Below are 27,984 nucleotides of genomic sequence, written 5' to 3'. Positions count from 1 at the left end.
CCCCAAGAATAGGGTGACGGCCTCTTCCCGCCTCATTGGGTGCTCCTAGTCACGTGTGTGCTGTGGCGTGGTTATCAGTAGGGCCTCCTCTTATTCCTAAAAATGTCCTGGTTTTGATGATTTATTACACCCACCTCCACCACCCAAGAAGTGAGGCCACCCTGTGGTCTGTTGCTCCAGGTGCTAGCAGCCGTTACAGGTGAGGGTGCCTCCGTAGTCTCTGTCCTAAATTAAACAACGTGCTAAGATGCCTCAGAAATACCTGTGCCGGGCCCAGCGAGACTTTGAATGCTCAGAGGGGTGGCTGTGCCCAACTTTTGCTCCTCCTTATCCAACCTGGGGCTTTAGGGTACAAGCACAAACAGGGCACCTCTCCGGAAGGGAGGCCTGGGCAGGGGCGTGGGGAGGAGAGGACAGCCTCTGCTCTGGCCGCACCCCACTGCTGCTGGAGCCAGGCACCCGCCTTGTGGCCTTCGTCCTGTAGATGGAAACATCTAGGATGCTGAGACCCCAGACACCCGCTTAGTGGCTGTCCCAGCCCACATGCTTGGCCAGGCTTAATGGCGGAAGCCTAGGACTCAAGCAGTGGGGACAAGGCAAGCTCTCTCTAAAAAACACTGCTCAATTATTTGCTTTCAAGTTCAAACTCAAGTGACCCTCTGGCATCCTCCCATCCTCCCCCTAAAAAGATCTCTCTTTCCAAATGCCTTAGAGAGGGATGATACAGTAGAACACATTGTTTAGTTTAAGATTATAGCCTGGATTTCAAGTTCTCCATGAAATAAATACTTGGATTCAAAACACTCAAACAATTGACTTGCAACAGATTTCTCTAAGTCTTGATAATCATCACATAAAAAGCTGCCAACTTTGTGCAAGACACCAGAAACAGGAACTGACAGAGAGACATGTGCGCACACACGTTCCAAGGGAATCTGCTTGGTCCTGAAACGTTAAACATGCCGGGGAACAAGAAGAGCCCCTCCCACCGTCCATGCCTCACCTCCGCCGTGCAGCCGCCCGTGGAGGGACTGGATCACTTTGGCACTCCCGAAGCGCTTGAAGCGGGCTCTCACGAGCTCGTAGTACCACTCCAGCGAGCTGATCTTCACCACTCTGTGGAGAGACCAGCACAGGTCCACGGTACGGCCCGTGTACTGCATGTGGCACGTGCACGTGCCACGCACACATACGCATACACACGTCCACCCTTGTTTAGCCAGCCACATTGAAGGCACACATAGACCCAGAAGCCATCAGGGTCACTTGACCTCAAGGCCTTGGCTCACCTGGCCAGGTGGCAGGGGTCGCAGAGCCAGCCCTGCTCCTCCGGGTGGATGCGGCTGCAGCTTTTGCAGGTGAAGAGGCCGCAGTCCAGACATTGCCTTTTGCTGTTCACAAGCAGGCGGTAGGGCTGCAGGCAGCGGGCGCAGTGGGTCTCATTCAGATGGGCAGTGTCAGAGAGCAGCTCCCTCTTGGAACTTTCCTTCTTAATCTTGCCCTTCAACCCCCTGGGAAAATATCAGAAAGAGGAAATATATCAGACATCTTGTTCTTGCAACAGGCTTTAAATGTGTACGCACGTGTGCACGCACACGCACACACACATACACACACAGGAGCTCTCTCATATGCAGGCAACAGTGACCCAAAGTTGGGCAGAGGCACCCAAAGGCATCCCTTACCAAGCAGTGCCAACTCCATGCCCCACTCTGTCTCTGGGGGTAAGACCGGTAGGTTGAGTTCAAACGTGCAATTTTGGTAGGTTGGAATCGAAACATATTAATTTCATAGAAATGACATTGTATTTAAGCATTTCGTGGCTGTTTACAATTGTGCCAGTGTTTGGAGGGCAAGTCACTGCACGCTCCCTAGGGGGGTCGCAGAGTCCTGAGGGCAAAGCCAGGTGACATTTCCTCAGCAAGCAGCTCTGGCTCTCTTCTAGCAGGGCGGCAAGCGTTGAGCTCACGCTCTAGGTTTGCCCCAGCAGAGCGCCACGAAAGTGGCTCGGCTTGGAGAGTTTCCAGAGAAGGAATTACCCAGCACCAGGAAGTCCCAGGATAACCACAGTTCTCCTAGGCCATCTGGTTTTGAATAACACAGCTTCCTGGTGAACCGGCCAAGTTGAACTGACTAGAAAATGTACCTAGATAATAATGAACACATTCTTTTGTTTTGGATATCAGAGAATGTCCGCCAAACATAATATTTTTAATTTTAGATGAGATAAACTTAATCCATTCTTAGTGACAAAATTAGAGAGACACTGGTGCCATTGTCTTCTGAGAACTCTGAAGTTCTTGGATTTTTGAAAGGGAGGCCACAGAGTATAAAAAGGGTGAGGGCCACGGAGTCATCCTAAGAGGTGTCGGAGGCTGCCTCTGGTTGACAGTGGCCCTGCTGAGCTTCACTGAGCTCCCACTCCCAACTATTCATTTACATACTCGCCAAGACAGACACAAAATCTTGAAGCTCTCGTTATAGCTTCAAAAGCCAAGAAAAAAAGGGTCAAGCAGTTGTGGGAATCTGGGCCAGGCTGGGTGGGGGCGGTGGATACGGTCATCCACAGACTACGGTCTGGGTAAAGCTGTATCCACAAGGTCAAGTCTTTGCCCAGAAGAGCACCTGGAGCCAGTCCCCTCTACCTCTGCTCTTGCCATATATGTGCTGGCCAGAAAATCTCGAGGCCGCCCCTTTGCTGGGCAGGGCTTGCCTGACCTCTCTCCTGGTGAATGCCCCTTATTTCCTATCCTGGCAGAACGATACCCTTGAGGCCCAGCACAGCAGGAAGGAAGATGAGGACATGTGCGAGTGTGTTGCATTCTGGCATGTGGTGTCCCGGGCAGCAGCGGGAGGTTGATATATTTCAGGTGCTGACCCGGGGGAAAGGATAATCATGCTGCACTTCAAGTTCTTTAAAACGTTAACTTCCCTTCTCCATAGCCAGAGAACAGGGAGGGCAGAGGAGACCCTATTTGGGGGGACCGGATGATGCCTGCCAGGGGTGGGCATATCAACCAGACCTGGGGCTTCAGGTCCCAAGGGGTGAATGGGGCCAGAGCAACCCACGCTCCCTGCTTGGCGCAAACACTGGGCCAACCAGCTGGCACTCCACCGCAGGTGCATCGCGGGCGAAAGCCCAACGCGCAGCTGCAAGTTAAAGTTACCTTCAGGAATAAAAGACTCTCCCGAATGCAATGTAATGTCAGAGATAGAAGGTTTGAAGCAAGTCCGCGTGGCGTGCTAAAAGGGGCATAAGAAGGTCCGTACAGTCTCAGCGAGACGGCAGCAGGCAGACCACAGGCTCTGCTGGCCGAGGCGGGGAGGAGCTAGTGGAAATAAAGATGGGAGGGAATTGCAATCGACAACGGAGGGGAAAACGAGCAGAATTTCTACTGTGGAATATCAAATCCAGAGATTTAGAATAGTGGTTCTCAAAATGCGGTCCACGGACTTCTGGAGGTTCCTAAGATCCTTTAAAGGAATTTACAAGGTCAAAGCTATTTTTGCAATAACACTAAGACATCATTTGCCTTTTCTTTGCTCTTTGATGCGTGCACCCCAATGATGCAGAAGCAACGGTGGCAAAACTTCTAGGGCTTTCGCACGAATCAAGGCAGTGGGACCAACTGTACTAGCACTCGCCGTATCCTTTATTGAAAAAGAAAAGGACAAAAAAGTTCCATTTAAGTATAGCCTTGATGAAACAGTAAAAGTTATGAATGTTTTTGAACCCTGACCCCCGAGTACATGTCTCTTTGGTATTCTGTGAGAGCAAACCGGAAGAGTACATAGAGCACTTCGGCTGCGTATCAAAGGACGACAGAAGTTTCAATGAACGAAACTGGGCAAGTGTTTGGATTGTGACCTGAGCTAGAAATTCTTCTCATGAAAGACCGTTTTCACTCGTCTGACCTGGGGGTTTGGCAGACATTTTCTCAGAAATGAACAAAGCGAGCCTGTCACTTGGAGGAAAAGAAGTGACAGTATTTATTGCCAATGACAAAACTAAAGCTTTCAAGCACAAAGCAGTACTTTGGAAAACACATATCCGTGGCTGAGAGCGCGACAGTTTCCAGCACTTAGAGATTTCGCATGAGCTCGGTGGTGACAATAATGGCTGTGATTTTCTTTTGTTATGCACAATGAGCTGTGTCAACATTTGGAAAGTCTGCATAACTCAGCGAACCAGTATTTTCCAAATTAACAATACACGATGTCACAAAAATCACACAGGGGTAGAAGAGCCACTCCAAGTGCAAGACAGACCAAAGGATTCCGTAACACAAAAGGCAAAGCTCACCGACACTGTTTCAGAATCCGCATGACAACTAAGCGTTGAGAGACTACCAGTTGCCAGGTTGTCGTGCAGTGTCAAAGCGTAGCGTCCACAGAGGATTTTAAAGTGCTCCTCCTTTCTCCAACTGCATAGCCGTATGAGGCCAGATCTGCTTCAACTACTTCAGCGCAAACGTGTTACAACACATTCGACGCAGAAGCGAGATGAGACTCAGTCATCTTCTACTGCACCAGACATTAAAGGGATTTTCGAAAACACAGAACAATGCCACTCTTCTCACTCACGTTTTGGTTTTGGAAAAATAGTTGTTTTTCATAAAAATGATATTTACATTAACATGTGAGAGGTTTACTTTTATTTTTAGATGAGTGAATGAATCAACATTTTTAACCCTCCCAGTGTTAATTTCAATATTGCCAGATAAGATCCACGGAAGCAACACCCTTTGGGTCCTCAGTAATTCAAGAAAGTAAAGGGCTCCTGAGGCCAGGAAGCTTGAGAACTGCTGACTTTGAAGTCACCTTTGCTGTCTCCCAGCGCGCGGGGAGGGGGCGGTGAGGAGGCAGGGAGAGGCAGAGAGAGCAAGAGCCCCGGAAACGGCAGGCGGAGTGGACGAGGTGTGGAGCGGGGTCCTGGGGACAGGGGACCCACACTGCCGCCCTCTGGGTCACCCTGGGACACCGACACTGAGAGCCGAGACCGGTGGGTGCAGAACTGAGTTGCAGGGAGACACCTGCTCCGAAGAGAGGTTCTGTGTCCTCCCAGGAAAAGACGGATATGACGGAAGGAAAACCTTCCCAGGACAGGAGGAGGAAGGGGGAGCCCCCTTCCAGCAATGATGGGGTGTGGAAGGCAGAGGCGGCTGGGCAGGGAGAAGAGAGGACACCTGTGTCCCTGCTCGGCCACCCTTGCGGTGGAATCCAGAGAGCCCAGGGCACCGGGGCTGGCGGCCCACGCCTCCAGGCCCGGTACAGCAGTGGGGAGGGGCCCGGGCTAGCGCTTCTGCTGGTCACTGCTGTGTCAGTGTGGGAGTGAGGGGGCCTCCACCATCCCGGTGACCCTAGGCTATGCCCCAGCAGGACAGTGCTTGGTGCTGAGCGACCAGGGTGCTGGCAGAGTCTGGGGGTTGGTGAGAAGAGGCCGCAGTGGGTGGGTCCATGGCTGGGATCAGGGTCTCAGTGGTGGGTGCCATTTGCATCCCAGTGCCCAGCCAGGACCATTCGCACACGAGGAAGCTGACCTGACCCTGCAGCCTGCAGCAGGGACCAGCAAGGAGGCAGCGGGCAGTGGGCAGTTCATGAAGTCCAGACACCATCAATTCTGTCACCAGGAAGGCTGCTGGCCTGGCCAAAGGCACCGGTGGGACAGAGGGGCTCTGGAAGGGAAGCTGAGCCAGGCGCAGAGCCCAGAGACCAGCTGAGCTCTCTTGCTGCTCCAGGCGTGGGGCCCTCGGGCGGATTGCACAGAAATAAAAGAACTGCATTTGCTCCCCACAGCTCCATTGGGTGTGAGTGAGTTTCTGACCCTGCCACAGAAGCAGTAATCACTCTACGAAGACAGGGAACCTCTCCCAACCAGAAAAAAGAGAAAAAGAAAAAAAAAAAAGAGCTGGATCGTCAGATTTGAAGGGGTCACTGGAGTGTAGGTGACACATGCACAGATTGACGGGGCTGCCCCGTTACAAGGACGGAGAAAATCCCAGCCAGAGTGGGCAGATAAACAGCCACCTCCCAGGGGACTGTGGCCGGGCACATGGTTTCCACGCAAGGTTGAAGCCGCGGGACACTCCTGTCCTGCTGCTGCTGTTACCGATTTCCACAAATTCGTGGCTTAACACAGCACACATTTATCATCTTCCGTTCTGGGGGTCAGTTCCACACGGGATTCACTGAGCTAAAATCAAGGTGTCACCAGGACTGTGACCCTTTCTGGAGCCCCTGGGGGAGAATCTGCTCCCGGCTTCTCCAGCGTGGGGAGGGCCCCACACTGGCTGGCTCGGCCCCTTCCTCACCTTCACGGCCAGCGTCGAGTCTCGCAGTGACCCTCTCTGACTCCCTCCTGCTTCCGCTTGGGCCCTGAGATGACCTCGGCCCACCCAGACAACCCAGGCAACCTCCCTACGGCCAGCCCAGCTGGTCAGCAGCCTTGACTGCGTCTGCGACCTTAAATCCCTTTGCCACACACCCAGCATGCTCACGGGGTCCAGGGATTAGGACGTGGACATCTTTTTTGGGGGGAGGGCATGTTATTCTGCTCACCCCAGGGAGCGATGTCCCCAGAGTCCTGAAGGAAAGTGTGCGAGCTGAGATTTTACTCCCAACCAGGTGGAACAGAGATTCTCAAATCTAAAATCCACACTCCACGCTATTCCTGAGAAAACAACTGGAAGATACACCCCAGGTGACTGAAAAATGAGTCTTCAGGATGACCCTAGGAGGGGGCGAAGATCCAATGAGTCAAAGAGCTAAGAGAGTGCGGTGTCTTTTTTATGAAATGTCTTTTTTTTCCTTTGGGTAAATACCCAGTAATGCAGTTGCTGGATCAACAGTCACCTGCACTCAAATGTTTACAGCAGCACAATTCACAACTGCAAAGATGTGGAAACAACCCAAGTGCCCATGAATACATGAGTGGATTAATAGAATGTGGTATATGTATACCATGGAGTTCTACTCAGCCAGAACAAAATGGGGAACTAACACCTCTTGTATTATCCTGGATGGAGCTGGAGACCATTCTTCTAAGTGAAGTATCACATGAACGGAAAAACAAGCACCACACGTACTCACCATCAAATTGGTACTAATTAATCAACATTTATGTGCATGTATAGAAACAACATTGACTGGAAATCTAGCAGGTGGAAGAGGGGAGGGGTAAATTCACACCAAACGGGTACAATATACACTATCTGGGCGATGGGCACACTTACAACTTTGACTCGAACTGTACAAAAGCAATTTATGTAACCAAAATATTTGTACCCCAGTAATATTCTGAAATAATAAAAACCCCACAGGCTGGGTGTGGTGGCTCACGCCTGTAATCCTAGCCCTCTGGGAGGCCTAGGCAGGAGGATCACTCGAGCTCAGGAGTTCAAGACCAGCCTGAGGAAGAGCGAGACCTCATCTCTACTAAAAATAGAAAAAATTAGCTGGGTGTGGTGGTGCGCACCTGTAGTCCCAGCTCCTCGGGAGGCTGAGGCAGGAGGATCGCTTGATCCCAGGAGTTTGAGGTTGCTGTGAGCTAGGTTGACGCCACGGCACTCTAGCCCGGGCAACACAGTGAGATTGTCCCCCCCCCAAAAGAAAAAAAACCCACAAAGAACTACGAGACAAAACTATTGGAAGTGTGGCAATCAAACTCAACAGAACTGTCAGAGAGAGCACAGACGGAATGTAACAATAATATTAGAAATTGGAATGAGAGAAATAGAACCTTACTAAACTTACTAAAGTTCTTGGAGCTCCTCCGGAGAGGATGGCCGGGGTGGCCATACGAATGGTAAAGCGGAAGTCAGCGGTGATGCGACAGGACAGGCCCGAGAGCCTCGGAGAATCTCGCACATGATCTTAGACCACAGCTAATCTCCGGGCCCTGGGCTGGCAGCTGACTTCCTGCTTCAGCTCCTGTGTTTTCGTCTCTGGAGCTGCCTGTCAGCCATGCCAAGTGGTCCAGCTAAGGGTGACTTCAAATTCCTTATTATTATTATTAAAATAATTTTTTTGTTGTTGTTGTTAAAGTGAGCCATGGCTTGCCCATGTGTCCCCCTGGCGATCCTTCACAGGTGATCTCAGGAATTTCGGTCTGTTTGCAGAGAGCACAAATGCACATCCCACCCATTTGCCTTTCTGGGGAGGGTTAGCAGATCTAATATTTGATTTGTGGGCTGTGCCCTTACCACAGGGTGTTCCACTGAAGTGGGCTCCGGTCCCTACCCAAGGGCATGAGTCACCCAAGTCCGGCTATACACCGGCTTGTTGTTCTTCCTGGGTTTTGGAAATATCCAGTAATTTCTACATAACCACAGAATGACACAAGGCAAGACACAAGCCCTGAATGCAGGCTCTAGAATGCCCAGGTGGACACTTGCTTCTTTCATGCTCGGCACCAGGTCCCTTGGGTCCAGGACGGGGGTGGGTGCCCAAGAAGTTCTGGGCTCTTCCAGAGAGGGAAGGAGTTTAAAAGCTGGGAGTATTAACAGGGTGTTCCCTTCAAGAAAGTTTACTTTGGCTCTACCTTGTATTTGTATAACATTAAAAAAATAACATGTGATAATCTTTTCTGTACTTAAAACCTTTATTTTTTTTCAGAGACTGGGTCTTGCCCTATTGCCCAGGCTGGAGCACAGTGTGATTTTGAGACAAGAGTCTTGCTCTGTCACCCTGGGTAGAGTGCAGTGGCGTCATCGTATCTCATTGCAACCTTGGACTCCTGGGCTCAAGTGATCCTCCTGCCTCAGCCTCCTGAGTAGCTGTGATTACAGGCACGAGCCACCACACCTGGCTAATTTTTAAAATATTTTGTAGAGACAGGATTTCACTATGCTGCCCAGGCTGGTCTTGAGCTCCTGACCTCAAGTGATCCTCCTGCCTCAGCCTCCCGAAGTGCCGGGATTACAGGTGTGAGCCAACACATCGGGCCTTAAAACTGTTTTAATACCCGAGTGACATGAATTAATATGGAACACTTAGAAAATGAGAGGCACTTTGAGAAACATGTGCCTGGAACTCACTGTGGACTTAGAGGAAAGACAGGGACAAAAGAAACATCACGGGGACATAACCAGCAAACTCCAGAGTGTGAACAATTCTGCAAAATGAAACAACTGGCTTTCTCCTATAAATATGATTCAAAATAAAAAGAGAGAGATGGAAAAAGATCTTACAGATTAAAAGAGAGTTGAAAGATACAGCAACCAAGCGAAAGGGCCTTGTCTGCAGAGGTGTGGGGAGGTCTGAGCACACCTTGGATATTTCATACTAAGGAATTCCTGTAAATTATTTTAGATGTAATAAATGGGCTGTGGGGGGGAAGAAGAAGAGAGGAACGATAATACAAAAACAGTACACGGCAAGGTATGCCCCCACCTCAGATACACCTGCCGTTAACATTCATGCATATTCATGGCTGGGCACCTGTCTCAGTCTCAGTCTCCTCACCTGTAAATGGGGTCAGAAGAGTAGCCACATTATGGCTATGACTGAATGAATGGAGAGAAAACCCCGTGAGTCCAGGATGGCTCTGAGCCTTTCTGTGCAGGGCTGTGCGGGGTGCTGGTGACACGGCAGTGAGCACAGCAGAACCCTCCTGGGGCTGGGACCCCGTAGGGAGACAGATGCTAAGTCAGTGATTCACCTGGAGTCAACAAGTGTTAGGGAGGGAGGTCCCTGACCCTAACCCTAACCCTAACCCTAACCCTAACCCTAACCCTAACCCTGAGCCAGGGAGAGGAGGTCCCAGGTGAGCAGGGGTGAGGGCCTGCGAGCCGCAGAGAGGAGGACAGACTGCATCATAGACACGATGGAAGACCTTTGGGGACTGTGAGCAGGGATGATCTGCTCCACTTTTGAGGGACGAATCTGGGGACTGTGGGGAGAAAGGGCAGCAGGGCAGTTAGGGGGGAAGCGGAGACTCCTGTGGTGTCCACCTGGAGGATGGCGTGGCGTGACCTGGGGCTGGCATTGGGGGCGGTGAGCGGCGGCTGGATTTGGGACAGGGTTGAGCCAAGGGGCTTGCTGGTGTAAGGAACACGGGTGAGAGGGAAGGAGCGGAGACAGCTGCGATTCCTGGACCTCAGCCTCGGCGACCAGGCTGCGTCCCAGATGGGGATGGGGCCTTGGAGGCGGAGGAGGAATTTCAACCTCTGCTTTGGACGTGCTGGGCGAGAGGTGACGACCAGACCCCTGGGAGCCCTGCCTGGCCACCCTGCCACCGGGCTCCCTCCCAGCTGCCGTCACCAGTCCTGCCCTCCAGCAGTTGGTCCTTTGAGCCCCCTGTGCCTCCCCCGACGTGAAGCTCCGTTATTCCTGGTTTGCAGGACAGCGGGCCGCGCTGCTCAGGTGCTGTCGGAGGCAGGCACCTGGCCCTTTGAGCAAAGCCTCTGCCTTTTCCTTGCGTCTGCAGCTGTGCCCCCTCCACACGCCCAGGGAAGCAGCTGCATCCGCGGAGGCTCGCGGAACACAGGGCCCGCACCGGACGATGCAGCTGGCGTAGGAGGGCCGCTCTCCACGCGAGTGTCCGCCCTGCCGTCAGAGCTCGCCCACGGCGCCCTCGCTGCAGCACCCCGCCGGGGAAAGGAGATGGTTAAGTCGAATCTATCCTAAAATGCCTGTCTGATGCCACCGGCATTCATGTCCTATTTTGTACACCTTCCCGTCTCTGATTCTGTGGCACGCAGCCTGTGTCCTCCGGGGAGGCAGGAATAACGCTCCACCCCGTAGAGTAAACGGCCCTCCCCTGATCCCTGGTCACACCAGCCACTCCAGGGAGAGATTTACGTCTGCCCGGGGCTGAGTCAGAGCCAGACGGCCTCCCGCTTCCTTGTCGCTAATCCCTGCTAAAGGCTGCGAGGAGGGCCTGGGGTGGGGGGGCCACGTCAGCGCAGCCTGGAGGGGGGGTCGGGCCTGGCCGAGGGAGCAGGAGGTTCAGTGTCCTGGGCACAGCCTGCTGGTCTCGCAGGTCTCACGGCCACATGCCTTCGTCCCCCAGCATGTCAGGCTCCGGGCCAGCTGGTCTGTCCCTGCTCTGACAGGGGAGAAATGAAAGGTGTGCTGGCCTTACGCTGCGGGGAAAGGTGGCGGTGTCACCACCGGACCCTGCCCGGCAGCTTCAGCGTTGACTGACGCTCTCATCTGGTGAGAAACAGACCGCTCAGCCGCCCATCTGACACTCATTTCCCTTAATTCTGTAAATATTAAAAGAAGCCCTTTTTTTTTTGGCTTGACTGTTTTCAAATGTGTCTATCTGGTGAGTCAGCTGTTGGGGAAACGGGCCTCTTGGCAAACCTGCTTCTGGGGACCGGCCTCGCGTCCACACGTTGTGTCCACCTGACGCGTATTCGGACAATAAAGTTCTTCCAAGTTTCTTGGTTTCACAGTCCCCCCGGCCCCCTTAGTTTTGTCCTATCGACGACCGTGGTGGGTTTCCCGGGCTGGGCCACCCACGGGCATCCCCTTGGGAGTCCGTCAAATGCACTGAGAACGCAGCTGGATGCTCCCGAATTGCTGAGTTTGTCACTGCCACCCACTTAGTGGTCCCTTGAGGACCAGTTTCTTCACTCAGCCTCTTTTGATTTAGAGATTAAAGAATCAGTAACTGGAGCAAGGATGAGGACGCCGAGGGCGTCACCCAGAGCCATGCCGTGGAGAACGGGCCCTGGGGCAGCAAGATGCGGATGACCGTGTATGTTGAAACTGGACGAGCAGGCTGACATCGGTAAAGGATTGGGGAGAAGGAGGGTTAGTATTTACAAAATCATCTTCGATTTCATAGTGGGCTTCTGGTATTGATGTTTCAGCTCACCCCGCGCAGAGCCCGCGCTGGCCCTGAGTGAGCACTCGGTCTTTCTTCTTCGCTTGTTTCAACCGTGCTCTTCCCAGGTGCCAACCCCGCCCGCTCCGAGTGGAACCTGAGCCTACGTCTTCCAGCCTCACGGTGCTCACCGTGCCTGCGAGGGCCTGACGACCAGGGCCTGGGCCCCTGCCACTGCCCTGGGGTCCCGAGGGACTTGTGAACAGGCCTCTCACAGGTAGAGGCAGCTCTACTTTTAGTAGCATATTTAACCAATAGGACATTGACAAGAGACAAAAACAAACAATAAGAAACTAAAAAATCCCATCAGCAAGTCTCCACTGTTACGCGAGTCTTTGTCTCCCGGAAGTGAGTCACCAGCTAGAACTGCATGTGCACACGAAGGACCAGTCCTGCAACGCCGCTCGGGCTCCACTGTTCTTGACTCAACACCACCCCGAGTCAGACTTTCCACACCACTGCCTCTCCGCACGGACATTTCCAATACCAGCCGTGGCGCTGACACGCCCCACGCCACCTCGTCCCTTCACATAGGCATTTGGGGCTTTAGTAAACCCACCCCGTGATCACACGGCCGGAGGCCTCTAGAAGGTGGAAAAGGCCAGGAGCCTCCGACTGAAGGCAGCCCCGCAGACACCTTGATTTTAGGACTTCTGACCTCCAGAACTGTTAAGAGATAGATTTTTGTGTTTTAAGCCACTAAACTTGCAGTTTACAAATCACACATACAGCAGCCGTAGGAAACTGACACGAACACCGTCTCCATAGTGACAGCTCTCACAGTGACATCTCTCCCAAGCTCCAGACTAGCGTGTGTGTCCAGCTGCCACTCACATGTCCATGTGATATCTCATGGGCAGCCTCACTCCAACATGCCTGAAACCATTTCTTGGTTTCCCCCAAAGCTGTCCCACTGGTGCCTTCCACAGCTGAGCCGACCTCACCTCCAAACTCTCAGTTACTCAGGCCATGACCTGCAGCTCCTCTTGGCCCCTCCCATCTGGGCACCTCACTGCCAACCCAAGCTTGCTGGCTCTGCCTGCAAGGTGCCTCTGCCCACTTCTCAGGAACCTACTTGCTGTGGCTCGGGTCGAAGGCCTGCAGCAACTCAAAGGAAGGCCAAAGTCCTGTAAAGCTCTGCAGGGACCCACAAGACCAGCACCAGCACCCCCATTATATCTCTGACTGCCTCTCCTCCGGCTCCAGCCACACCGGCCTCTGCCCTCTACTGGGAGCAGCCTTTGAACCTTCCCTGGGCTACTTCCCTCACCCGGAGTCTTTGCTCACGTGTGCTCTGCTCAGTAGGGAACCCAACCCACAACAGACGCTAAGGAAAGGTGATAAGGGGCCCAGTGGGTAGACAAGCCAGAGGTTCGGGGGCAGGGAGACGTGAGGTAGACTTGGGAGTGGACGACGACCGGCGGTTTAGCCCAGTCATGGGGCAGAGTGGCACAAAACGGTGCTGAGGTCACCCATAATGGAGATGGGGATGCCACCTGTCACCGATGAAAAGAACAGTGGAAAGGCAGCCTCTGTCCTAAAGCCCTTTGTCCCATCGTGCTTGGTGTTTCAGAATGGCGTGGAGTCATTCCTCATTTATCACCTTTTGTTCTCCCGTATTCTTCAAATGCTGTGGCCTAATTATCACCTGGCTTAGGAGATGTCACCCAGAAGCTACAGGAAGATGCAACAAAACTATTCAGAGAACAACGGAATTGCTTGTTTGGAAAGTGAGATGCCCTCATTTTAATGACCAGAAAACCACAGCCAGAGAGTAGAACTGTGTCCCAGATCCTGGCTTCCTGTCTGACCCTCTTCACCCCGCACTGCTGGCTGTCCGCCCCCTGATAGCACCCCAGGTGATGGCCCTTGGGGGACATCAGGGACTCCATGCTCTGGGAGCTCAGCCCCAGCACACTCACTCTAGTCTTTCCTCTTCTTTCCTTCGAAGGTCAAAGTCGCGTTGAACGACTTCCCAGACATGCTTGGCCTCTTCATCAGTGAGCTTGGAAAGATCCAGTTTTTTCCCCATTTCTGCCTCTCGTCAGGGTCACACCTGGAACATCACAGGATCACAAGTGGTCAGTCCCGGGAAGCCACGGATGCTGAGAAGTCACAAAGTCAGAGGCAAAACAGCAAGCAGCCGATAGCTCAGGACATTGTACGTGGGTTAAACAGTCCTCTAAACAGGCAAACCCTGGTCTGGAAACTTGTGTAGTTTAACACATATTGTGTAGTTTAATGAATTGAAATGTATCTATGTGTAAAACTCCCATAGTCAAATTTTAAAAGGGATCTACTTCCTGCCCTGGAACACATACACTGGGCCACGGGTCCCTCATTCTCTTTTCCTTGTGGGATGAACATCGAGAATTTCCCATCGAGTGGCATGGCTCCTTTCCCCAAACCAGGGCTGCAATTTGCAGTGGGAGCCCCAGAGATGTGCTGGGGAGGAATGCTCTGTCCCCAGGGCATCTCACCTTAGGTTTGTTGGGAGAGGGAGCAGCACAGAAAGGAGGAAACTTCATGGCAAGTTCATGGTCTTCTCTGTATTCCCCAAGACCCTATACAGTGGGGGTGCAGGCTCTGCTGGGGCAAGGGCGCCTCGAAGACCGACTTGCTATGTAGGAGGAGTAGGGAGACTCTGCACCATCTGGAAGGTTTTACTGTCCTCTGGGCTTGGGGGGCTGTTCATGCTTATTTTTAAGCATATCTATTTTTTATTTATTTATTTGTATTTCAGCATATTATGGGGGTACAAATGTTTAGGTTACACATATTGCCTTTGCCTTGTCCGAGTCAGAGCTTCAAGTGTGTCCATCCCCCACATGGTGTGCACCACACCCATTAGGTGTGAATATACCCATCCCATTCTCCCCCCTTCCACCTGCCTGACACCAGATGAATGTTTCCCATGTGGTGCGGCAGCTCTGGGGGTAGATCATCCTGAAACCACCCCCCACCTTGTCCGTAGAAAAATTGTCTTCCATGAAACTGGTCCCTGCTGCCAAAAAGGTTAGGGATTGCTGCTCTAGGAGACTCATCCACTTAGATGGGGGGAGAGTCACAGAGGGGCTGTGCGTGATGGGTGTGAGGTGGGGCTGTGATGCAGGGGTGGTGGCCGAACAAGAATGACAGATCCTCTTGCTGTCTTTTCATACAGTGATATTACACAGCCATGCAGCTCATGCCAGTGTGGACATTACTGCTGGGTATAAAATTGGAGGCATGAGGGTATCACTACTGGGTATAAAATTAGAGGCATGACTGTACCAGGGAGGGCCTCACCCCCAATGTGTGCATGTTGGGGACAATGCACAACTGTGCACACTCCCCTCAGAGGACTTCCCATTCTTTCACCCACCACTCCCTACTCTCATCCCTTTAACAGTTCTTTATACCTCCTAACAGTTGGAGATGGCCCATTAGTTATTGTTAAATGCCATGAGAACAGCACCTCTGTCTATTCCCAGCATGCGGCGGGTGTTTTCTGTGCCCCAGTTCTGCAGTCTGCAGTGGGCCATAAGGCAAGGCCCTCAGCCGAGAACGCTGCTGCTACAGCCAGGCCAGCTCTGCTCTAGGTGCTGAGGTTCTGGAGAAGGTTTTATCTGGGCGACTGAGTGTTGTGAGTAACTGAAAGTTTAAAAACCACTACAAGTCTTCCTTGAGGACTTAAACTTTTTTTCTCAGGAACATCCGAGAAGGGGTCCAATCTGTCTGCTTTTAGTGGGAAGCCTTAAAACCAATGAAAAAACTCAATTTTGCTTCTGAATTCTGAGTAGCACCCCCCTTTCATGCTGCTGGCCATTTGGAAGCATTCATTGTGAAAATGTTTAACAAAACTTCCTCTGTGCTAGAAATGTACTTTGATTTTGTTGCACAGGAAGTTAATTATGGAAAGTGACATTTTCTGGGCAGATACCATTTAAAATAAAATTTCTACATAGGTCCCATGGAAGTCAACCAAAATATCCCCTGGGCTTGTGCATTAAAATTGGTAAAAAATAACTTCATGAATTTTTTGCACCCAGCCCTCAATATTTCCACTCTCAAACAGAATTATGATTGTTTGTGATGCGTTAAGAGGTTCCCTGATGCAGCAGACCCATGTGACCTCTTAACTTATGGTTGCATTTAGAGTCTGGACAAGCAACAGGACAACAGAACTCATTCTCGATGCTCCCCTACAGCATTTAGTTTCTGGTTTCTAAAAAACTGGAACAAAAGGTTCTTATTTGATGGATGACTAGAGTTTATTCATTTTTATTTCTCATTATTTTTTTAAAAAAACCTGTACCCTAAGGAGAGCATTTATTGAAATTCTATTTTCAGAATGGATGAACAGTGTGACCGTCAGCTGAGCAGTTACCATTCTCTCTTTCCCTAAAGTAGGAGTCAAAATTCCAGGCCTCACTTTAAGAAACTTAAATCGTGAGGTCTGAGGGAGAAAAGCAAAACAAAAGGAGAAAGTGTGCTCTTCTTACCATGTGAGCTTAACTCCCTTAGCACAGTCGGTGACCAGTAAGCAGACAGACGTAAAGGTCACAGCGCATCATAACCAATGTCCCAGAGGCTGCCCTGACACCCGCCTCTTCCCCCACTCCGTCTAAACCTGTTTCTCCTTCCATGCTTGTTTCTAATAAGGGTAGTCACTTGGCTTCTCACCAAACAGGAAAGACAACTGAAGCAGGGGACCGGAGAGAGAGCGAGGGGCCGGGGGGCAGTGCTGGACACGAGGGTCTGCAGGCTGGGGCTGGGGGGAGGCACAGGCTGGCACTAGCCTATAGAGAGGCTGGGGAGAGAACACGCGAGCCGTGCACGGAGCCGGGTGGGAGAGGCAGCCGTGCCCCCCACGCGTCTCCACAGGACTCTCAAGCACAATCTCGGAGGCTCCAGTAACGACCCTGAGTTCAAGAAAACGTGTTCACTATGCTCAGTTTACTAGGGCCTGGAGTGCTGCAGTATGGATTCTGGGAAACAAATGAGTGCATCTAACAATTAACGACAAGTTAAAAGTCACTTGAAAAATTTCACTCTAGCTAATTTTTAGCTCTGGTCCAACTTCCTTGTCAGCAGGAGGTGCGGGGAGGGGAGGGGGGGTCGAATGTGGCCCCTTTGCAGGCTGCGTCCTGCCGCCCCGGGGGGTGCTTCCCAGGGGAGCGTGTTCCCAGGCCAGCCAGGGGTTGAGGGTCGATGGCCCATGGCATGGATGTTATCGACTGTGACTCAGTCTTCCGGTTTAGTGAATTAATTAAATGCGGGCCTAAAGCCTTTAAAAAACTACCTCTAGAAAATGGTCTAAAATCTAATGGAGAATATGTTTGACTTCAGCATTTAAAATGCACAAAACAAAAGTCACTAGCATTTTGGGGACGTGTTGCCCTGCCGCTTGTCTCCGATCAGTGCACTGATGGGGACACTCGGAGTATGGTGAGGGGACAGCCACAGCCTGTGGCAGAGTCAGCTCCTCCCCCATCACTGCTGCTGTAGTGGCTCCCCAGGCCCCCGTCTCACCAGGTACCCTCCACCCACACAGTCAAGGGGGACGTGGGGGCAGAGAATCTGCCAGACCCACGAGGGTGCAGGGCTGCTCTGTGCCTGGCCTGGCCAGGCGCCTCCCCGGCGTGCCTGTCGGGAGGGCAGATGCTGGCAGGCTCCATCTGCTCCTTGCTCCGTCTCTGTGGATAACGCCTCGTCCTGAGTCCCCTGAACGAAACACTCCCACTTTGCGCCTGTTCCACTGCACCCATTTAATCATATTTTAAATTTTGAGACCGCCAGTGTTTCCCAATGGTTTAATGGCCACGATGGAGAAGGAGGTGACACGGAGAGTAACAAGCAGGCAGGGGAGAGCGGGGCTGGCTTTGGAAGACGGGGGTCCCAGACTCAGACCACTGAATTTCCGTGGCGTGTTGTCTGTACCCGTAAAAGATCTGAATTCATATTTTGGCCAAATTGAAGGGACATCTGGGCGGCGATCCCTCCTAGATGAAGACTTGGCTAATTACCTCTTGGGCCAGCTGCCCCAGGAATCCTGGAACAGTGACTGTGTTCGGTCACCGGCCTGGGCAAGCAGAAACTGGAGAGTAAGTCACGGTTCCTCACAGACGCCCACCCGGCAAGGGCAGGGGTGCTCGCTGACTCAGCCCAGGCGTGCTGCTGTGCTTGCTGGTAAAGGGGTGGGCAGAGGTGCCAGCTGTGGTACCCTCTGCCTTGACCCTGTGTGGCTGTTTCCCAAATGTTGTGGCCTGAGTCGGCTTGTGTGGTTATTCTGTGGGCAGGGCCTGTCACCCACGTAGGAACTGGCCCTCCAGTCCTTATCAGGGGCTGGGCACATTTCCACCTGGAAGGGCCACTCTCTTCCCCGTGTGTGTACCTGGCACACCTGTGGTGCGGTCACCAAGCTCTGGAATGGCTCTAGCAGCAATGGCACTGGGCAGGCGTCCCGCCTCTCAGCTGCCCACCCACCAACCTGCCCATCCGCTCTGCCCGCCCAGCTCTCCGGGGAGTTGTCGGTAAACCTCACTATATAATACGTGGACGTGGGTTTGCATTTGCATGTGAAGCTTCAGCTCTAGTCTACAGCAAGGACAGGTCCCAGGGGGAAGCTGCAGAAAGAGGACAGGGCTGAGAGGCGGAAGCTGGGGGCCCACCCCGGTGGGGCACAGCTGGCCCTGCTGCCCGGACAGGCTCCCTCCTCTCAGGGTCTGTTTCCTCATCTGCACCGTGGACACTGGCTGGGCTCCATGGCCTCTCTGGCCCTCTCCAGCCCTGATGACGCCAGCTGGTTAGCATTAAGAGGAGGGTGAGGGGTGGGTGCAGTGGGGCGGGGTGGGGGAGGATCTTCCTCCAGAAGTTGCTTCTGAAATGAACGGACGGGCAGCCCTGGAAGGCCGCCCCAACCACTCAGACTGGGGCACGCCTAAGCCTTTACCGCACTCATTAAAGGCACCAAAGTCACTTTTCTCGTTAGCCTATAGGGCTCTGGAACCCCTTCACCATCCCCTGGAGCCCACCAGGCACAAACTCAGCTTGTGTTAATTTTTCAGAGTCACTAATGCCTTAAGAAGACGCCCTGACTCCTCATCTGTATGCCTGGCACTGTCCCAGATCTTTTAAATGTGTCCTCAGTCAATCCTGTGAGACACCTGCTGTCGTCCTCCGTGTTTGGATGGGACGCTGAGCGAGCGCGGTCCGGGAGCACAGCTCCCCACGGCGGGAGCGTAGATCCTGAGCGGGCAGGCCCTGGAGACTGGGGGGGCTGAGGGGCTCTTGCCAGGGAAAGCTGTGGCCTTGCTGAGGTCAGTTGTGTCCCGCCCACAGGTGGAGGGGTGGGATTCTTAGGACCCACACATCCCTGCTGAACCCCAGGTGCCAACGTCGCATCTGCAAGCCCGGCCTTTCCTGAGGCGCCACAGCTGTGGGCAGCGCCAGCCTTTGCACCCGGTGCAAAAGGCTACTGGAGCCTACTCTCCCCCCATCATCCACGCCCCAGAAAGACATATGGGACATTCCCGCCGTATAAAACAAGAGCATGCAAAGGCCCCCACCCAAGTTTCATGTGGAAGTGATGGGGTTGGGGGTTTTCAGTATTTATCTGAGGTCAGTGGGAAACAGCATCTAAGCCTGTCCAATCTTTGGGGATTTGTAAGTGAGATTCAGCCCCTGCAGGGACTGGGGGGGCAGTGGGGACGAACCCCATGGCTGCCCGGGTCAGCCCTGGAAGTCACCCACAGACCCTTCCCACATCTCTACAACAAGGTGGGAGGGCGTGGGAGCCTGTCCAAATTACAATAAAACTGGGGCTTTCAGAGGCCCAGAGGAAGCCAGGACACTTCTGCCATGCCAAGATCCTCCCCTCCCCTCCCCTCCCCAAGAGGGGCTCTGACTGCAGGAGCAAGTCTTTCCCCAGACAGCCTGGGCCCCTGGGCACCCAGCCCAGTCTCCCTGGAGGTCTGCCGCCTTAGCCCTCCGTGCACTGCAGACCCTCAGTGGGCCTCTGATTAAAACAAGCTGTTTCGCCCAAATGGGCTGGGGGTGGGGCAGAACCCAGACCCCTGTGATCAAGGTATCCAGGTGAAGCCCGGGGTTTGGAGTTCCATGGCTGAGGCGCTCTCCATCCCAGCCTGGACCAAAGCCTGGCGGCTGGCGGTTGGGGGTGTTTTCACACCAGGGAGGCGGCATGCAACACTGAGGACAGTCCCCCAGCCCGGGCGTACCCCAGCACACCCTTCTCCGCGCACTCACCGGACCTTCTCCCCCGGGGACGCTCAGTCCCTGGCCCAGCCCCAGCGCTGCTCTCTCCAGTCCTGCGAAGGAAAGGAGGGCGACAAAGCAGAGCGTCGGGTCGGGGCGCGTTGGGGCCAGGCAGGGCGCAGGGCTCACGGGGTCTGGCGCGCTCCTGACCTGCGGAGGCGGGGCGGGCAGCCGGCCAGGTCCTGGTGCCGCCCGTCCGCATCACGTGGGCTGCGCTCCGCCCAGCTCCGGGAACGCGGGGCACCTCGCAGACTCGGGCCAGGGGGAGGGAGGAACGGACACCCCGGGGCGCCCGCGCGGGAGGCGCCAGTGCAGGGGAGAGCCCCTCGCTCCTCGCCCCCAAGCCAGTTTTGGGGAGAAAGGCGGCGGGGAGGGAAAGTTGAGCACACACCTGCGAGTCAAGCAAGTTTGCAGCTACTTTGCCAGGGTGGTGCGGCCTCCACGTCCGGCCCTGCCCTTGGCTCCGTGGGACCCGCTTGCTGAGCGCGCCTCGGAGCGCAGCGCGCAGCGCCTCCTAGAATTCCCGTCCTAACTCTGCAGGGAGAATGCTGTTTACTCTGGCTTTACGGGTGGGGAAACTGAGGCTCAGAAAAGCGCCCTATCCAAAGCCACCACCTAATAAGTGGGAACGCCGACTAGTAAGTGGGACTTTGAGTCAGGGTTTCCTGCCGCAGACCACGTGCCCTTCACCACTTCTGTTCTGCGCAGGGATCAGGACCAGGAAGGCGCCACAGCAGCTGGCAGCCTGGCCGCGGGGAGGGGACTGAGGCCTTGCCTGCCAGGGAAAGTCGAGACCCGCGGCAGACGGGGCGGGGCGGTGTGAGGACCCAGGACCCGGTGCTGGGGAGCGCCTGGGAGCCCGAAGCCGCTGCACCTGCGCTCTCTCCGGGACCCCAGGGTCCGGGGAGCTTCAAACCCAGCGGGTCCGAAGCAGAGCCGCCTCTCCAGCCCAACAGTCCTGCTTGTCCTTCTGAATTCCCGTGGATACGAAGGGAATCGCCATCTTCCCTCTTTCCTCCAGGGCTGGGAGCATCGGAGCATTCTCCCTCAACCTCGTTGTTTTAAAGTGATCAAACACAGGTACCTTCTTTTCTCCAGGAACTACTTTTGCAGCTCAGTTTCCGTATCTGCAAAATGGGGACGGGAATATAAAGAAATAAATAAAGCTGTTAGGTAAACATATATTACCATCACCATTTGACAGAAGAGGAAACTAAACCTTATAGGACTATTGTGATAGCACAGTAGATGAACGTAAAGAACTACTCAGGTTAGAGCATTTTGTTGCCTGGGCAGCCCAGGGGGCACTGCAGGTGAATCAGGGTATTTCGGGCCCCTGGGCTAGGTTAGGACAGGAGCTCTCACCAAACACCATCGTGGATGTGTGAAAATGGGCGAAACCAACACTTAAATCAGGGTTTCCACAACCCGTACGGTCTGGTTCTTATGGTTTTCGTTTCTGTACCACATACCTTCCTATCGTTCATAAAATTAATAAAGCCCTCAAAAGTTGATATACAGACTGTAAGACCCTTAAGAGTAGAAGTTTTTTTTTTTTTTAAGTTTTAATACTTTAGTGCCTATTTTAGTGGCTTTTAAAAAATGTATACAGCTGGCTGGGCGTGGTGGCTCACACCTGTAATCCTAGCTCTCTGGGAGGCCGAGGCGGGCGGATTGTTTGAGCTCAGGAGTTCCAGACCAGCCTGAGCAAGAGCGAGACCCCGCCACTACTAAAATTAGAAAGAAATTAATCGGCCAACTAAAAATATATAGAAAAAATTAGCCGGGCGAGACCCCACCTCTACTAAGATTAGAAAGAAATTAATCGGCCAACTAAAAATATATAGAAAAAATTAGCCAGGCATGGTGGCGCATGCCTGTAGTCCCAGCTACTCGGGAGGCTGAGGCAGAATGATCGCTTGAGCCCAGGAGTTTGAGGTTGCTGTGAGCTAAGATGACGCCACGGCACTCTAGCCCAGGCAACACAGTGAGACTCTGTCTCAAAAAAAAAAAAAAAATGTATACAGCTGATACATGGTCATATGTGATAAGGATATTTGGTAAAGAATATTAGGGACTATAAGGAAAATAAAAAGTCAAATTCTCTCTTATTCTTACTCCCAACTCCACCCCCTAAAAGCAATCATTATTAACGGTGTCATGTGGATTCTTTCTGAATTAATGTGTGTGTGTGTGTGTGTGTGTGTGTGTGGTGTAGTTAAGCTTGTGGGCTCAAACCAACTGCAAGAGTCAGAATTCCAGCCAGTGCGTTATCTGCTGGCTGTATTATCTTGGGCATGTTCAGCCTCCCGTAGCTCAATTCTCCCTTCTGTATGATGGGCATAGCAGTAGCATTTGCGTGATAAGGTTGTTTTGAATCAATATGCATGAAGGACTTGGGTGAGGAGTACCCCATGGTGAGTACTGGGTAGATATGAACTACTATTCACATAGACTCACCGAATCTTTTTTAATGGTTGCGGAGTGTCCGTTGCAGGAGTTACCATACTTACTTACCAGTCCTCTATTGATGGGAGGTTAATTTTAGATTTTTTGCTGTTTAAGTGATTCTGCCATAAATATCACTGTAGATAATTCTTAATATCTACAGTTGACATATATGCAATATATATTTATGATGATATATAAATAGCATTGCACAGACATACATATCATTGTACCTACATACTTATACAAATATATCTGTAGAATAAAATCCTAAAATTAGAATTGCTGAATCAAAGGCTGTACACAAGTTTTAAGAGAAATTTCTAAAATTAAAACATTGAAACTCCAGCAACCAGGGAGCCTGAGGGAAGAGGATCACTTGATCCTAGGAGTTTGAGACCAGCCTGGGCAATGTAGTGAGACCCCATCTCTACAAAAATGAAAGAAATTAGCTGGGCATGGTGGTGCATGCCTATAGTCCCAGCTACGTGGGAGGCTGAGACAGGAGGATCACTTGAGTCCAGGAGTTCGAGGCTACAGTGAGCTATGATTGTGCCACTGCACTCCAGTCTGGGTGACAGAGTGCAACCCCTGTCTCCAATAAATAAATAAATAGGCAGATAGATAAAAAACATTTAAGGTAGTTGAAACAACTTCAAAGTCACAGAAAGTTGCAAGTATGGTACAAAACTCACCCTCCCCCCAACCATTTGTGATTGAGTTGCTGTGATTAAGTTGTTAATTTAGTGTATATTTTATACAAACAAGGACAACCCTCTATAAAACTGTAACCGAACCATCACAATTGGTAAATAATACATTGCTATTATCTAATCATCAGTACTCTTTCAAATTTTGCCAATATGATTCTCAATCATATTCTTTACCGCCAAAGGGCATGTCTCCTTCAAATTGTCAATTTCTTGGTCTTTCTTTGACTTCCACAGCTTTGTCATATTTAAGTATTACAGGCCACTTATTCTGTAGAATGCCCCTCAATTTGGGTTTGTCCGATGTCTCCCAGTGATTGTATCTGGGTTTTGCATCTTGGGCAGGAATCTCTCGAAGCCAGGCTGGGTTCTCCCGCTGCACGCTGCCAGGTGGCGCGTGAGTCTGAGGTGTCCCGTTACTGCAGGTGCTCGCTGTGGTCTCTGGATCAAGGCGCCGTCGCCAGCCTTCTCCATGGTCAAGTTACTCCCTGCCCCTGTCATTAATCAGTGTTTTGTGGGGAGGGGTGTATAAACTTAAACATGTTCATAAACAGTGTCACATGGTGGCAGAGAATGGGTTTCATGCTCTTGTGTTCCTGCCTGTCCGCTTCTCAGCGCTGCCCGCTGCCTGCTGGGGTGCTCTCCGGCTCCCTGTTTGCCAGGCTCTGCGACCTGCCCTTGCTTGTCCATGTGCCTGGGGCTGCTTTTTCTTTTTCAAGACCGTGTGGTTCCATCCTGTCTCTCGCAGATGAGGACACTGATGCCCAGGGAGGGGTGGTGCTCCCCCAGATCGCACAGTGTGTTAGAGGCAGCTTGTCTCTGCAGCCCTGGGCCTCTCACGGCCAGAGCAGAACGCTGGAAAGTCTGGGTTGGCAGATGGACACCAAGGGCAGCAGAGGACCCCTCCCTACTTCCTTGTCTCAATGGCGGCTGTCTGGAGGTCCTGCTTTTGCTGGGATTTAGGAGCAGGCAAGGCAGTGAGGACAGGATTGCTCCCTTGGCCATGCCAGCAGGATCTCACCATGGAAGATGGCCTCAGGGAGGCACCTTTTAATTTCATTCTCTGGGAGTCCCCATCTCCAGGGATGACTGGGCAGGCAGGTCCCATTGAGGGGTGGCCTTGGGGTTAGCATCATTTCTGTCATAGAGAGGGGACTCTAGGGGAGAGAAGGTTTCTGGCCACCGAGGAGCCTCCCAGAGTCTGAAAGTGCCAGCTTCCTTCACAGGTACGGAGTCTAGGATTAGTGGGAAAAAGGCCTGTGGTCCCCTGCCCACCGCCCCTGGGGTCCTCTAGCGCATCGTAGGCGGTGGTTAAAAACCAGTCCCCCAGCCTTCCCTGTCTGAATGCTCTGGGCTGGTTTGGCGTTAGGCTGACCAGGGCATCTGGGTTTTTGAGATGGTCATCCAGGATGCTGAACACAAGAAATATATTGCCCCAAATCTCAGCCATGTCAAATCGTCCAGTAGACTATTTGTAAATTGCAAGAAAATATGTTTTCATCAGACACTGAATGCATTTTTTTTCTTTTATGCATCTGGAAAATTGAGGGAAAAGACCCATTTTTGGAAGTGTTCCGGCTTTGTGGTTTTTGGCTAGGGGTGGGGGATCACAGGCGGGTTGTGCAGTTGTGCCCTAGGCCCTGAAGGAGCTGTCACCTGCCCCTGCCCCTCCGGTTCTTCAGCACACAGGCTCAGTGACCATCTGCCAAGAGCTGAGAGCACACGCTGACTTCTGAGCTGTATCTCGGCGGCAGGGGGTGGGAGTGGGGGTGGAGGTGCGGGGGGCGCCTGTTTTGCAGAATCTCTGGGAACGCACTGACGCACTGGTCTCTTTGTCTTGTCCCCCCAACCGTACCAGACCACCTCCCCTTCTCCCCTTGCTCTCCGGGCTCCAGTCCCTTTCTGAATGACGTCCTCCCTTCACCTACCCAAGTCCCACGCCCTGTTCGGATCTCTGCTCAACTGTCCTTCCCTCCGAAAAGCTCATCCTGCCCGTGCAGCCCCGCCCACTGCCGGTTCCCTGCAGTCCTGCGTGTTCTTGCAGAACTGTGCCCACTGTTTATCCGCCAGCCACCTGGTGTGATCATCTGGTTAACGCCTGTCGCTCTGCTCTGAGCTCCGGGAAGGCAGGGACTGTGTGTTCACTTTGACGTCCGCTGCCTTCCACAGTGCTTGGTGCATAGTAGGCCCTCAATAGGTATTTGTTGAATAAATACTGTTCGACAATCATAATTACATTTTTTGACGTTGCCTTTAGGTCGAACTTTGACTGATGGGCATTTTCCAAACAGAGCTCTGCCTTCCCCCACGCAGGTGGCCTGAGCTCACAGCACTTCCCTGGGAGAGCAGGGTCGCCAGGAAGTGGCCAGATGGGAAGGGGGGACCCGGGGCTGAGAGGAGAGGGGGTGGTGAGTGGTCCTTATGGTGTTCTCCTGTCGCCTTTAGCATTCGTGGCCCCAACTCAGACCAGCCGCTTCCTCATTCTCGAGTGGGCCTGAGGTCGGCCTTTGTTTTCTCTCCTAGGAAGAGTATGTCCGAGAGCAAGAAACAGTGTCCTGCTCAGAGCTCAGCAGAATTTCATTTCAAATGCTCCTGCCCCACGTTACCTACTTTGGCAACACACTTTCCTCTCATCTGAACACGTAAGGAATTACATTTTGATAAGTGCTTGAAAGGAGCTTAATTAGCCAGTGAGGCCAGCCAGGAAGAGTGAGAAATCTGAAGAATGAAGCCCTTGAATGTAAAACCGTAAGAACACTCAGGGTTCGGGGGTTCTGGAAGCTTCAGCTCATGCGAGGCGTGGGCCAATGAGCAGTTCTCTTAGCCTACATTAACTTAATTAGGAGCTTTAACCATCGAGGCTTCAGGACTTAGGCAGAAATGGTCCAAACCGAAGGGAAGCGTTCAGGCAATCAAGTTCGATGCTCCATTCTCAGAAGGCCCACACCTGGGAACCTTGGTTGTGTGGTCAGGAAGGAGGAGAGCGTGAGGGAAACTGGTCCTCACTGAAGACCTACTGTGTGCTCAGCAAGCACCGTCTACATGCCTGATCTGTACGGTATTAATTGGGTGGGTGTCTGACCTCTCCAGTATCAACTGGATTGTGCAAATAAGGAAACTGAGGCACTTGCCCAAGATCAGACATTTAGGGGGTGGGATCAGGTTCATACCCAGGTCTGAGAGCCTCTGCGCCTGGACCTTCACCGTGCCTGGGGCAGGCAACCACCACGGTGGGAGTGAGCAGCTGGGTGGGCACTGCACAGCCAGGGCAGAGAAGCTGTGGGGGGCAGACCTAGAAGCTCCTCTGCTGGCCCTCTGCCTGGGCACACAGCGGGAAGCCGCCGGTTGGCCTCTGAGTGCATCGTGCCCACCGTCAGGTGACAGGCACCACCCCGCTCCCAAATCGCGGCGGTTCAATCGGGCGTTACGGGAACAATTCTTTCCACCTCTCCTTTGCCCCCACGGTTCGCAGAAACGACCTGATTTCAGTTTCAACAGCATAAGTTGCACTTCATATTTCACATTAAAGTCTTGTACAAACGTTCTGGGATGTTTGCCGTCTAGCTCATGACCTCCGCGTGGCGAGATCTGTCACAAGACCTCTCACTCGCGCTGCTACGCCCTCGCCAGGTCAGTCTGATCCAGCACAGGGCTCGGTGGTCACCGCCAGCTGGGAACTGCCCCAGACCAGGAGCAAGATCCCAGCAAGACCCCACCCAGCCCCCACCCCTTCGTCATGGTTACCCATTAATAAGCACACCCAGGGCCCATGCCCGACCCACCATCCCTCACCCGCGCCCGTCCCGTAACCTCACACTCACCCAGGTCTCGCTCCCGTGTTAGCCACCCAGTTTACTCTGCCACCACCTGAACCTCAAACCCGATCATCTTCCAGCCCCGTCTCCCACAGCCGTCTCACCCCACAAATGCCGGTGGTCTGCTTGTTTCCTGGGGTGTTTGTGCCGTCAGCTCTGGGCGGAAACCTGATGCCGGGCTGTGCTTTTGTGCCTTCACTTCTCCTGCAGCCACCACAGTTAATCTTCCAAACTGGCTCCACTCCTGCCTGCTCAGGGGGCTGGGCTAGGTCACTGCTTTTGAAATTAGCTTTGTAAATGTATTCAGGGTTCCGGAAACTCTTGGTTAGAACTTTCAGGTATTTAAAATTACTTAAAAAGTGTAACAAAAACCTAACGCACACACTTGGGAAATGAGTAACAGGCTCGGGCCCGTCTCCTCAAGGCACTCTGTGAAAGCCAGAGGCCCCTGTGGCGTGTTTAAGGAAAGCTACATCTCCCGCCACCTTAGCGCAGACTGTGCTAAAAGTCAGACCCTGAATTGAATGGTCAGGGTGCCAGAGTAGGGTTTCCAGATGAAATACACGTTGCCAAGTTAAATTTAAATTTCAGATAAACAATGAATAATCTTTTAGTGTAAGTATGTTCTGAGCATTACACGGGGCATAGTTTTTTATACTGATAGGTTATTTGCTGTTTATCTGAAATTCAAATTTCACTGAGCGTCTTGCATTGACATCCTGAAAGTCTGCGCCAGAAGTACAGAGGGAGCACCCTGCGTAGGTTTCTACGCTTCAGCCGGGGCCTGGACAGGGAAGTGGTGGAACCCTGCGACCTGGGATGAAGACATCGGGACAGATGAGTCCCAGCCTGAACACCTAGATTCCCCAGAACCCTCTGGGCACGGAGAAGCAGCCCTGACCCTTTTCCAGAGCTGCCGGTG

The 27,984-nt window shown here is 52.7% G+C and overlaps 1 protein-coding gene across 2 annotated transcripts in view; it reads right to left on the bottom strand.

Moving 5' to 3' along the window:
• MLPH (melanophilin) overlaps positions 1-20,165 on the bottom strand; it is a 46,852-nt gene extending 26,687 nt beyond the window's left edge. For both annotated transcript variants that reach the window (XM_012648851.1, XM_012648853.1), the window contains exons 1-4: positions 20,081-20,165; positions 13,756-13,889; positions 1,290-1,511; positions 1,004-1,116 (exon numbers count right to left, since the gene is read on the bottom strand). In XM_012648851.1, coding sequence (XP_012504305.1) covers positions 1,004-1,116; positions 1,290-1,511; positions 13,756-13,865 — 445 coding nt within the window. In that variant the 5' untranslated portion in view covers positions 13,866-13,889; positions 20,081-20,165. The remainder of the gene's footprint in view (positions 1-1,003; positions 1,117-1,289; positions 1,512-13,755; positions 13,890-20,080) is intronic.
• Between the last annotated feature and the right edge of the window lie 7,819 nt (positions 20,166-27,984).

The sequence above is a fragment of the Propithecus coquereli genome, unplaced genomic scaffold (genome assembly GCF_000956105.1).
Source record: "Propithecus coquereli isolate 6110/MARCELLA unplaced genomic scaffold, Pcoq_1.0 Scaffold295, whole genome shotgun sequence".
Classification (NCBI taxonomy): Eukaryota; Metazoa; Chordata; class Mammalia; order Primates; family Indriidae; genus Propithecus; species Propithecus coquereli.
This window is presented reverse-complemented; position numbering and strand designations above follow the sequence as displayed.